This window comes from Oryzias latipes, chromosome 10 (genome assembly GCF_002234675.1).
Source record: "Oryzias latipes chromosome 10, ASM223467v1".
Classification (NCBI taxonomy): domain Eukaryota; kingdom Metazoa; phylum Chordata; class Actinopteri; order Beloniformes; family Adrianichthyidae; genus Oryzias; species Oryzias latipes.
In genome coordinates this window covers 28,429,046-28,442,767 of record NC_019868.2, presented here as the reverse complement: position 1 = coordinate 28,442,767, position 13,722 = coordinate 28,429,046, and the positions used below count along the sequence as shown (strand labels likewise).

The 13,722-nt window shown below is 39.2% G+C and overlaps 1 protein-coding gene across 2 annotated transcripts in view; it reads left to right on the top strand.

Annotated features, from left to right (window-relative positions):
- LOC101173638 (5-hydroxytryptamine receptor 4) overlaps positions 1 to 13,722 on the top strand; it is a 180,681-nt gene that overhangs the window by 139,553 nt on the left and 27,406 nt on the right. For both annotated transcript variants that reach the window (XM_011480564.3, XM_011480562.3), the window contains exon 6: positions 2,198 to 2,781. In XM_011480564.3, coding sequence (XP_011478866.1) covers positions 2,198 to 2,781 — 584 coding nt within the window. The remainder of the gene's footprint in view (positions 1 to 2,197; positions 2,782 to 13,722) is intronic.

Sequence of the window (13,722 nt, the reverse complement as noted above, 5' to 3'; positions counted from 1 at the left end):
TTTCAGAATTGCTCAAAGATACCTCAGACTTCTGTTTGTAAAGGGGGAAAAGCTTTCCAAATCTGAATTGACTTTGATTGGTTACATTTTTTGAAAGTTAAGTCGTCATAAAGAGTTCATCTTAGCAGAAGCTGTAAGACAAGGAGAAGGATAGTGAAAGATCTTCAAAAGAAACTGATTTTTCTGAGGTCTAAAGAAATAATACAGAAAAATTAACTAACGTGTCAACATAAAGTTTTTTTTATTGATGTTCCTTTAGCTCCAAGCTGTAGAAAACTAAGGTAAGAGTTTTTTATCTAAACACTAAGGCGATTTAAAACTGGAGTGACAAAGAGTGAGGGAATGAGTCGAGGAGGACTCATCCAGGAGGTCCTGAACGTAGCAGAAGAAGATGGTTAGAAGGTCTAAACTCACTGGACTCAGTCCAGGTTTTATGATCCAACAGTCAGAAAGAGACTTTTGGACAGACGTGGATCCATGGGAGAGTAAAGACGCTGCAGAGGAACATCTGGACTGATGTTCAGTTCAGACACAAAGAGAGTTTTCTGGAAGGAGAACATCCACAAACATCTGGACCCAAACCAGCACAGACTTTCAAGGAAGATACTACAAAGTTATAGTCAAACATGGCAGTGGTAGGGTAATGGTATGGGGCGGTTTTCTGGCTAAAGGTTGTGAATGATTTAAAATAACTAATTCTGTCATCTGCTGGACTAAACAGGACTTTGGTTACACAGGAGAGCAGTGATGCACCTTTAGAAAATAAAATCAGGCAGACTCTGTCTCTTTTTTTTATTACGTGTATGAAACTTTTTTAATTTGTCTGTTAGGAGGAGGCACTAACTTTTGCTGGAGGCCTCAGGCTTCCTGTCATTAGGGTCAATTGTTAGGTCAGACTTCTACAGCAGAAGCTGCACATGTCCAAAATAAGACAAGCAAAAAAAAACTGTTAACTGCCACGCATAAAGTTTGGAAAAACAGTGAAGTTGAAGCTCTGCAGCAGCGGCGGCAGCGGCTCTCTCTGGGTCTAATTAAAACAGTTTGAATATTTGAAGCTAGTCAGTTCTGGCACTCGCCAAAGCTCCAAAACTCAAACCCAGAAGAGCTCAGGTGACAAGAGACAGACTGTGGGCGCGTCTCTGTGGGGCGTTTATGCTGTGGGTTTGTGGAATATTTGGCTTTTGAGATTTTACGCTCTTGCTTTAGACCACAGATCATGAAAGTCAAAAGGGTTTTGAAGATTTGATGTTGTTTTTTTTAAATAATGAATGGGTGTGAATTACAGGGATATCAAAAAAAAAAATTGTTTTTTCTTTTAACCTTATTAAAAGAAATAAACTCGAACATTAAACCCATTTCTTTCCCCAGCATGATAAAAATACATTTGGTGTCTGATGTAAATGAACGTTTCAGTAGCAGAAAGGGGGAAAAAAACAAGAAAATGAAAAAGTCTTTGTTTTTATGCAGTCCTGGGATCTCATTCCTCATTTTTAGGCGCATTTAATTCAATATGTTTCCTTTTTTCATCCACAAAAACGCTGGACTTTTCCAGAAACGTTCCGATTTTCACACCTTTCTGGAAACGTTTGAATCTTCAATAAAGAAAAACTTGCGGCCACATTAAGCGTCAGTGTTTGGGATTCTGTTACAACATTGTGGGTGGAAACGTTTTGCCCAACACAGAGTTAACCAATACTTTGTGTCTGCTTGGTCAGGTTAAAATCATTCATTGAAATCTTTCTTTACAACTGAAAATGTTAAGTTTTTTGTACCTACAAATATTTAGCTCCAGTTTGAGAAAATATTTTGCAGGTAGGACATAAGAAACAGAGTTGGGTCTGTTGGATAAAGTAGGGATAAAAAAATCTGCACAAGCGTTCAAGCTGTAGTGTCAGGAAACCCAAAACTTCCAGGTTGTTTTACACTCAGATGAAACATTCCTAAAATGCTGCTCGAGTTTTTTTTCATGGAGGGGGGGAAGCATTCAAACAGTGGGACACGTTTATCTCTTCTTCATCTCATTGCCCTGAGCTCCATGGAACCACAGAGATGAGTCTACCTCTCAGTCCCACTGTGCCACATGAAATGAGACGTCCAAAGTGTTTTTGACTTGGTTTCAGTCGGAAGTTTGGACCGAAACATTTAAACCTTATTTTACATCTGAGTTGAAACTTTCTGTGTCGATTCTTGGTGTCAGATCGAGGAGAGGCGCCACAGCGGGGGCAGCAACACCACCTCCTGTGTCTTCATGGTCAACAAGCCATACGCCCTCACCTGCTCCCTGGTGGCCTTCTACATCCCCCTGGTGCTGATGGTGCTGGCCTACCAGAGGATCTACGTCACAGCTCGGGCCCACGCCCTGCAGATCAGCATGCTGCAGCGGGCGGGAGGAGCCGGGGCCCCTGGGACGTCGGGGGTGAGCGCCGACTCGGCAGACCATCAACGCAACCACCGGATGCGAACAGAGACAAAGGCGGCAAAGACTCTCTGCATCATCATGGGATGCTTCTGCCTCTGTTGGGCGCCATTCTTCGTCACCAACGTGGTGGATCCGTTTATAGACTACAGGGTGCCGGACCAGCTGTGGACCGCCTGTCTCTGGCTGGGCTACATCAACTCCATGCTGAACCCCATCCTCTACGCCTTCCTCAACAAGTCCTTCCGCCGTGCCTTCCTCATCATACTGTGCTGTGGGAGAAAGAGGTACCGCAGGCCCTCCATCCTGGCGTCGGGCGCCGCCTGCGCAGCCACGCAGATCAACGGCTCCACGCATGTTCTCAAGTAAGACCTCTAAAACATTGTTAAAACAACAATAGTAGAAATGCTGGAGCTTGTTCTGGTCGCTGTTTTTCTGCGAGCGGTGTCTTTACCGACCAAAAACCCAACGCAGAGTCTCACTTCAATGTTTAGAAAAAACCCTTTATTTGTGTTTTTGTGGCAGTTAAGTCATTCATTTATAAAATGTAGCTCATAAATATTTGCAATACTGGATTGAAACAATGGTATACATTTTTCAATAAAAACAAATTTTTAATTTGACAGCATTAGATACAAGTTCTTTTCAAAATAAAATACACTCTGTGTCAAATAAGATCCTCCATCTGAATAAAACTCCAGGGAAGTTAAGTCATCTAAGTAAATATGACATTTTCAAATATTACATCTTTAGTGCACTTCATTCTTTTTCTTTTTTAGTATTGCTGTGTTTTAAATCAATGTTTGTATAAACAATTCTGCACTTTAAGAACTTCAACTCTGAACAGCATCCAGGCACTGTTGTGCAGCAGAATATCAGAACAGGTGTATTAAAAAGATTCCAATGATGAAGACATTTGACAGTTGATTCAACTTTTTACCATCATTTAATGTAACGTTTAAAATCTAAACATCAAATTCATTCTAAAACTTAATTAACTGAAATAAATTCACTCAACCTACATTATTCAAATTAGCATTCAAAATGCAATGCACCTTTGCATTTATGTAACTTTCTTTAATGGTAAAAATAACTGAATTTTTGACTTTTTAGCATGAATAAAAACATTGAAATATAGTGATAAGATTTTATTCTAATGATAGAGTTTGTTTTTACTCTTGATTAAGGCATATATCCTTTGCAGCCCAAATGCATTTAATTACTTTAAAGTAGTGCTCATGTTGACATTGCAGCTTCTACAAAATAAAATAAATAAATTAATTTATTAATTACATTCGTATTTTGACAAAACTCTCATATTGTACAACCTCTTCCTTTGTGATTTATACAGGAAGCTCCCAGGCATGAATGTGGAATTGTGTGAGTGTAAACAGGCTGTCGGTGAAAAGTGACGTCTCTCTTTCTATGGATCCTCAGAAAGATTAAAAATACCGAAACCAGTGTCATTCCACGTGAAAGTCCTCGCTAATTTCACAGATTTGTGTTCTCAACTTGTCATGAGCTGTAACTCCTGGTACGATGCTGTCGGAGCCCACCGTCTCTTTCTTGGTGCAATAGATTTGGCATTTTAAATTAGCTCGCGTGAGAAGTGTTGACAAAAGGTTAAGTGGTTGCAGAATAAAACATACATGTGTTGTCACTGAGAAGAGAAAGAGGAAAAGAATTCTACCAGAAAACACTAAGTGTTTGATAGTTGGAAAAAAGTATTACATTTTTCCCACAATCCCCTTGGCTAAAACAATGCGCCTAAGACCTTCTGACCGAACTGAAAACATCCACTTTCTCTGTTTTCTCTGCAGCTTAACTCAGATCTTCATGTGCAGAAACGTTGTGACTGCAAAAACGTTTGCTGTGGTTATAGGCAGACCGGTTTAAAGAAGACGCTTCCAATTTGAATAAAAATGAAGTGACAAACAGGTCTGTGGAATTTTTAGAGAAATCTGCAAAAGTAAACTTTTGGAGTCTTTTGTTAACCCCGCCCAATTCCTAATATGTCCATATCCTATGGGATGTTGCTTCATTCAGCTTGAACAAACTTTTAAATGGATTCTGAAAAAAGTTGTCTGAGCAACAATGGAATGCAACTGTTGTGAGCTCGCCACGCTAACGCCGTTCATATCCCACAACCTATAAGTCCAACATTTTTTTCCCAACGGACTACTCAATTATGCTCAAGAATTTGGGGGGCTATAGTTTAAAATCCCTTGAAGGAGCTTCAATTTCAACAAAACTTCAGTCGTGGTTGTAGACTTATGCTGGTGGTGTGTGTGTAAAAGTTCATAAGGATCGCTAGAGCAAAAGTTTTTTTTTCCCATATTGTGCGAAAAATGGGAAAATGCCCACTCTTTGCCACAAATTGGCCACCAAGTCATAGGTTCTGCGGCCATCCCATAATAGTTTTAAAACTTCCTTTGAATGCCCCAGACTCGTTTGTTTTGGTTTCGTTAGTGTTAATAATAACATGTGAACCCCATCGGAGATTTTGGCCCCATTCATTTTTTACTTTCTCCCACTGTGATGTCATCATTTTTCAGAATTGCATTCTGGTCCTTCAGGCCAGCACTGCTGCTGCTGATAAGAAAAAAATCAACACGTTCCATTTTTCATGCTTTTTCATAATTAAGTGATTGAACTACACAAATAATTACCTACAAATATCTCCGATCTAAAAGCAAAATGTATTAAGTTTTGCTTCATTCTTTTCAGGACAAACTTTGCCCTTTGTAATAGAAATAATTGCCCCTCTGGGTGCAGAGGTGGTTCTACCAAATCATGGGTTTGGATGTAATGACTGTTCACACAGAGCCTGTATAATGTGACCATTACAGTCAATTAGTTATTTCATGAATTTGTTCTTGACATTTTCCTATGATAAAAATAAATAAGTGTGATAAAAAAAATACCACACTAAATGTGTGTGGAGGCGAGTTGTGTTTCACAGGTTTGTGTTTACACTTCTCAGCCTCTTCAAATGAAAAGGTTCTGCCAGCGTTTGCTGCTCGTCTGCGCTCTGAGGGGAGCCGCTGTCGTCGTCTGTATTCACAGCCTGATGATGATAAAGAGGGAGGACACCTCTCACTTGTGTTCTTGACGGCGCATTAGCCCACTCCATTAAACCCAGTAACTGCGTGTCGGCTGGTCTCATCCAGGACATCTGTCTGAAGCTTCTCAGCTCTGGGAGGCAAAAAAAAGAAGAAAAGATAGGAAAAAGCAGTGAAATCAACAGATGATTGATCAACAAGAAATAAAAAATCTGGTAAAAACGTTCAGTATGTATGGGAACTGGACTGAGTGGCCCCTCCCCCCTGGCATTCCATACAGGAAGTACCCGCTGGCTCCAAGAAGCCAAAATAAACTTCCATAGAGAAATAATCAGCTGTTATTCCATTGGTCTATCATCTGATACCTTTTTTCAACATCTTCTTTGTTTTCAGGATATTTTTTCTTGTAGTTCACAGCCACTATGGACATTTTGTGCATTTTCCATGTAGAAAATTCCAGTCTTCCGTGATACATGCGTGATATACGTAACACGTATGTGCTTCCTGCGTTTGTCATTCGTGTGTGTGCGCAGATGTCCGTTGAGGGTGTCAGTCGACGGGTCTTTACGTGAATTCACTTTTGAGCTGTTCAAAATTTTTGGCAGTTTAAACATATCTTACCTAGTTTATACGCATGTATTAAATAAATATTACGTAATTCCACGACAGTTCCTTAAGAACTTCTGGCAGATAAAACGTTAAACCTAATGTTCCCCATAGCTTTCACGCAAGGGACTTTTCACGCATGAACCACAGATGTCTAACTTTTACAACGCGGATACCCTGCACATCCATCTATCCATCCATCTTCCTCCGCTTATCCGGGGCAGCAGACTGAGCAGAGATGCCCAGACTTCCCTCACCCCAGCCACTTCCTCCAGCTCCTCTGGGGGACCCCGAGGCGTTCCCAGGCCAGCTGAGAGACATAGTCTCTCCAGTGTGTCCTGGGTCTTCCCCAGGGCCTCCCCCCAGTGGGACATGCCCGTAACACCTCTCCAGGAAGGCGTCCAGGAGGCATCCGGACTAGATGCCCGAGCCACCTCAACTGGTTCCTTTCGATTTGGAGGAGAAGCGGTTCTACTCCGAGCTCTTCGCGGGTGGCTGAGCTTCTCACCCTATCTCTAAGGGAGCGCCCAGCCACCCTGCAGAGGAAGCTCATTTCAGCCGCTTGTATTCGGGACCTCGTTCTTTCGGTCAGGAACTATAGCTCATGATCACGTGATCACACAATTTCACTTAAGAACCAGAACGTCTCTCACTTTGTCCGCATATGTTCACAAATGACCAATTTTCATCCGTGCAAAATGACTGTGTGGCCTTTACTGATGACGTCTGGTTTCAACATGGCGGCGTCCGTTTTGTGAAAAAAATGGTGACTGAATTGACTTAATTTGGTTGGAGCCAGAAATGAACCATTTTCTATGGATGACGTCACACTAACTCGCTCAGTCCATGGGTTTAAATAAAGTTTTTAAATGGATGGAAAAGAAAGTAAAGTGAAAAAATGTACAGGAGCAGAGAAACAATAGAAAAACATGGAAATGATTCATATAAATAAAAAGGAAGGTGTGTGAAAAAGATTTAAAAAAACTCTAAATTGTCAAAACTAAAAGGACTTATTAGCAACTTAAAAATTTAAAAACAGGAAGAAAAGGCTGAAAGGAAAAAGAGTAGGAGGTCGAAAGTGAGATGAAGGGAAAGAGGTTTGAGGTGAGGCCGATGTGCAGAGAGCCGCAAACAAAAGAAGAACAGAAGAAGAAATGAGTCCAGAAAACAGTTCATCTAAATGAGACCAGCAGGAAATGAGGGAGAGGACGCACAAATGTGTCCAAACTACAGTGTGTGTTGTGTATTAGTGTTTCCACTCCAGCTCCACGTGACGCCCTTGGTTTATGTCAGCCTCTCAGAACTCAGCAGACCTTTTCCATCATTGGTGACGAGCGCCGGCGCCCGCCGAGAGCTGCAGCCGCGGGCTCAGCGGGGCGGCGTGCTCCACGTGTTCCCGCCGAAGATGGTCGAGCCGCTTGAGCCGGACCAAAGAAAACTCAGAACTCAGTCAAACCCGGGAGAGCTTTCAGTTCTACTGACATTCAACGCAGAAGGTCAAGTTTTTACTGGAACTGTCACTTTCTGTTCCACAGAAATGATTAGTTAAATACTTTTGAGTTTTTAATAAATCCTAATAAATTCTGTTCTTTTGTCCAGTAAATTCCATGTTTGTCTAAATCAATGAAATAATATGCTAATGACTGGAAAGCTCCAGACTCATCTTAATTGATTCCCCTCTATGACAGACACACACACAGATCCAATGATCTGCCTTCAATTAAAATTAACTCGTCTTTAAATGAAATCAATTAATCTTCTTTTGCATTTTAAATGGAGAGGAATGAATCTCATCTCAGAGTAAATAAACAGTTTCAGGTTATAGGAAGATGACTGACGTGTTTGCAGGACAAACAGAAGTGACTGACGGCACAAATGTCGACGACGATGCTGCGGACGTTTGCATCCGATCTGCAGACAAACAGGGAAGACGTGAAGGAGCTTGATGGGCTTCTGCAGCCCATCATAACCCCCCCAAAATAAATAGAATATAAACTACAACTATTTGGTATTATTTTAAAAGCTGGATGAAGCTACTAAACAAAATTGTGTGGATAAACTTTTTGAAATGCATAAAAAATGCGAGAAAATAAGCCAAAACATGAATACAAATAAAAACTAGTTGTTATTAAAATTAGATTTTCTTTTTACACATTGCATTTATTGAAAAGGTATTTAAATGAACCCATTAGTAATTTACATTTGTATTTATTTTAAATGTTTTATCCAATAAATTGGTTTTAATTTAATCGTGGAAGTTTTTTACTTCCACGATTTTCTAATTTTCATTTATTTATTTCTGTCATTTAAACCTTTATTTCCTTTTAATGAAAATTTAAGGTTAAAGTTTTGAAAACGTAAAGACGTAAAGCCGTCACTGGAGTCTGCAGATCACATTCGCCCCGACGCTGCAGACAAGACGCTGGTTTTTATTATTTACGGTTGGGAATATTGCCTTTGGGCGGGAAACACACGATGGATGATCCCGCCGTCACACGCAGGGGGCTGGCAGGAGCAACAGCAGGGGATCCACACAAACGCATAAATCTAAAAACAAACACGGGAAGTGGCGTTTACCCTACTTTTCTACCCCTTGGTGCTTCACAGTCCCATGAACACTACACTCTGCTGCCGAACACTGGCGCCAACCTATGACCACCAGCCGCTTCAGTGTCTTGCCCAGACACGTGGGCAGGCAAGGCGGGAGTCGAACCTGCAACGTCCAATCAGAGGCTCTACCTGTATTGTCCGCTATCTCAATCGAAATGATTTTTTTTACCAAGACCGAAATATTTGATTAATTTCCTTTGGCAACAATTTAATACTGGTATAGATCAATTGCATTAGCACCTTGCTCAGACACTTGGATCTGGTTGAATTGTAGGGATATAAACCAATGAATGTAATTGATTCGGTCGATTTATCGACACACCTCCACAAATGAACAATGAAGAATTCATGCATTTGTTTTTATTCAATTCTTTATTTCATTCTCACAAAACAATTGCAAGAACAAAACAATGTATTAGGTAAACATGTCTATTATTATTATTATTATTATTATTATTATTATTATTATTATTATTATTATTACTGCCCCTTTACCCTGATAAATAAAACCATTAGTGTTTCTTTCCTTTTCTCTCCCAAAAAAAATAAAGAGAAAAAAACAACAAATCAAAAACACCTACAAACTAGTTTAGATATTATTGAAAATAAAGACAAAAAAAGCTTCAAAATACATTTTTATTCATATTTTTAGAATATTGGATTTATAAAAACTTTAAAAAATGTTTATTATATCCACCTTATTGTTATCTGGTTTGTATATTATTATAATTAGTCTCTTTATTTTAGATCTAAATGTACAAGTTTTTGAAAATTGCATGTCCTTTTAAATTGCAATACTTTTTAATGTATTTTGTATCTTATAAGGTATAAATTAACAAAAAAAATTCAATATTTTATTCTTATTTTAGACCTAATCTGTGAATTTTCATTTAATTATCTAAATACTTCTTAGAATAGAATATCTTTCTTTCTATAGCACTTTTCCTAGAAAGAATCGTATCACAGAGAGGTAATAAAAACCTTTCACAGTAATGATAAAAAACTAAAAACATACTAAAAGAAGGACTAAAATCAACTAAAAGCTCTCCTGCATGAAAATGTCTAAAAACAAACGGAGTCGATTTTAAATCAGCCACATCCCCCTGTAGTTACTTTCTGTCATTATTCTCATTTATTTTGTTTATCTTGTTATAAAGGAGTTGCTGCTAATTTTTTTGGACTCGTAACGATAAAGCTTTTCTAAATCTGGAATTCCATCAAACGTTGCCTCTGGTTCGGTCTTTGGTTTCCGCTGCTCTGCGCGGCGTCTGCTCCTGCAGCCCGGACTGGATCTGTGGATGGGCGTGGTCACACCGACGCCGACACGGTCTAGCAGAAAGGAAGTCTTCAGCAGGGAGGACAAAATAACAAATGCCAAAAGCGATCTGCCAGATTTTTAAAAAATAAATCCCAACTTGTTGTAGGCCAAAGGCTCCACGAAGGGAACAGCCTCGTCCTTCCAGATAACGGTTTTAATTCCTTTAAACGTTTTTTTTTTTAGGATCTTATTTGTTCAGACTATAAAACAGGCTTTGGCGTTGAAGAAACGTCAAATGTTCAACCTAAACTTGATGTGAAACAAAATTGTGAATTTTTGGGGTCCAGATGTTTTTTTCCGGTAGAAATGTTCTCTAAGTCCTAAATAACAGAAATACTGCATGAGCTGCTTTTGTTACAGGATGAAGGCACATTATGAAAGAGGAATATGGTGATGTACTCTTAGAGTCTGCTGGCTGCTCCGCTCTGTAAATGTTTAATCTGACAGATAAATGTCCACTTATGTAATGTGAGGGAAAGCTTAGTTTCCTCCTCTAACCTCTTTAACCTTTAATACTGTAGATCATGCAGTAATGATGCTGTTATGGAGGCATGGAGCTCTTTCATCAGCCGTCTGCAGCCTCTTCGCTTGTCTGATAACAGAACCAAACATTTTTACAGTCTCAACACTTTATTCCATTTATTTTCTTTCCAGTTTAACCAAACACGAAGGTCCAATTAAGAAATAGAAAGACTAATGTTTAGCTTCAGACTCTTTCTGTGGCTGGAAACCTGGCGGATGCCGCATTTGCTGCAGAGCCGCATTGACAGTCATTTGTTGTTTATGTTGTTGGGAGCTCACGGTTGAATCCGGCGGATAAAGTCGGGGCAGAAGCTGATCTCTCAGCCAATTTTTCACATTTTGTTTACCTTTTAAAGACAATAAATTTCTCCCAACACAAACAAACGCCGGCGCAGAAACAGAGAAATGCAGAAAGATGTGGAGGAGGAATGCTGAGAAAATAATCTTTTCCATGTGGAGTACACCTGTTATCATCTATTTGTTATTCTGGGTGTATTTAAGTCCACCCCCTTTTCCAGCTCATCCACTATATCAACACAGAAATCTAGAATTTGATTTATCAACCCAGAGTTTCCTCATTCAGGATAAATGGATATTTTCTCACTGTAATTTTTCAAAGTGCAGTTTTTCTGTATCATTGAGCTTCTACTATTTGCAGCTCTATGATTACAGCAGATCCGGCCTCAGGCTCGTCCTTTGTCGCCTCATCCTTCGTTTTTGGGGAGATTTGGGATTTTGTGGTGGGTCATTAAAGGCTGCAAACAACGTTGGAATGGAGTGAATAAGAAGATGGAAGGTGGAGTGGCTCTTTGTTTGCTCCACCGTCTGCGTTTTGACTCACTGATGGTTTCAGCAAAAATACTTGGACTTCCTCTCCTCACCCTTCCTGGGTTCCTCAAATCAAATTAGATTCATGAATCAGCGATTCACAGATCAAACCACTTAATGTATTGTTTGAATGGCTGTCTTTATGTCTTTTACTGGATGTATGGAAGTTAAAACATGTATTTACTCAGCATCATTTATACCTTTATTTAGAACAGAAGACAAGAATAAAAAAAACAAATAAAAACACAAAGATTTAGAAAGAAAGAAACGTTTTTATTACTTTAAACAATCAATAGGTTTTTCTGTCAACTTCCTGGTTAACTTCAGCAAGAAACAAAACATAGACATCACTGTTGTTTAGGATCATTCAACAACAAATCCTGAAAAAGTTATCCACAGTTTTTCCATCCTCAGAGTTTAGCTGGATAAAGTTCTAGTACAGGATGAATGAATGAAGAACCTTTTTGGCCGAGAGAGACATGAACGCCTCATATTTTTAAATGTAATTTTCTGAGAGCCATACAATATGTTCAAAACTAAAAATACAAGTGAATGTGTGCATTTTATGTAATTTTAACACTTTTAAAGTACAATAAGTCTGTGGATTCCTTTATATAACATTGTTATTGTAGCGGATTGAGTTGGACTGGGTGGGTGTGGGTGTTTGGTGGCGTTCTAAGTTCCGGGGTTCATTGAACGCATCAAGCAAAGATGCTGGTTGGCCCTCAGTTCTGTTGCTCAGCCTGTCGTTGGGGAGTTTGGACCAATGGGTCTTTTGATGCTTCCTGACTCCTGTTTTAGTAGATCGATGGATGACCAGAAGACGCAGCAACACCTCAATAGAAATAGAACAATTAGAAAAGCCTCAGCATCCTTTCCCCTAAACTGAAAACAGTGTTTCCAGCAGAAAACAGGTTTTACAAACGGACTAAACCAAGAAACTCCCCAACCTTTACTTAAACATTTTTACAGATGCGTTCCAGTCTTCGGACTTCTCCACCATGCTAGCAGACGGTCACATGACATCACATATTCATCACAAGATTTTCCTAATTTTTTTAATTTATAGTATTTTTTATAATCGACTATGTTTTTTCATCTGCAAAAAAACAAACACTTGATAGTTTTATTTTGAAAATAAGAACCTTCGCCGACACTTTACTATGAAGGTTTATTTACTTCCTGTGACGGTAGCACATTCAGTTTGTTTTGTTTGCGCACCTAAAATTTAACAATATTCTGCGATTTTAGAGCGATAATTACATTGCCTGAAATGTTCTTTTTTACAACACTTTACTACATGAAGATTAGCGATCAGGGACGTCACGAACATTCATAGTTGAATTTTTGAGTATTCTGATATTTGTTCCAGCCCTGATATGTAACCGTGTAATCTGTCATGTAGGTGATGTCACACAGCCACTACGTGAATTTTGCACGGATGAAAATTGGTGGTACGTGTATATTCGTGGAAAAAAAGTCTGAAAAGTTGTGGTCTTTACATGAAATCACCATTTTAAAACCACGGAAGAAGTACGAATAAACCACGCAAAGAACAAGTAAACCAACGTAGGACAGGAACCGTGCGTGTTGAGTGCACTGTTTACATGTATTTCATGAGAGAATTGTGCGTCAATTACGTCATTTTAACGTGATATAAAAGTTATACATTGGTGGTACATGCATGGAAAGTCTGTTAGACATCCGTTGAACGATCATGGAAAAAACACACATTTGCATATTTAAATCACGCTCAACTGCATAAGATACGTGTAAAATGTGCAGGTTATACCGTATGTAGTGTGTAACAACACATTATCCAGCAGGAGGAGCTTTTCTTTTATGACTAGTTTTTATGGTGGAAATATTGTTTCTTTGTTCTGGTTAGTTTGGTCCAATGCTCGTCTCTATTTGCGCGCTTGAGACTTCAACTTCTAATGACTTTTTTCTGGACACAGAAATCCATCAGAAGGAGATTCATAGAATTACAGAAGGGAGGTGATTCTGTTTGACACATTTATCCCACTTAAACATTATTAAACGGCTGATACCAAATGTTTGTTTTAGTCTTCTGAATGTCTTTTCTCTTTCTCAGAATATGAATAACTCCTCAAACTCTGATGTGAGGATTCTGCTGACATTTAAGTTGCTTTTATGCGAAGCATCTGTTGCTGTTTGCCCTCTCTGCTGCACTGAGGCAGCCATGGAAAAAGGATTATGCATATTAACAACCACAACATGCGTTTCTGCTTTTATACGTAACTCTAAAGATGTTTACATTTCATGTTTGATCATTTTCGATGCAGAACTGAAGCTAAAGTCGTTTTGGGTTTTGAATTGGGTTGAGGGTTGCACAAACA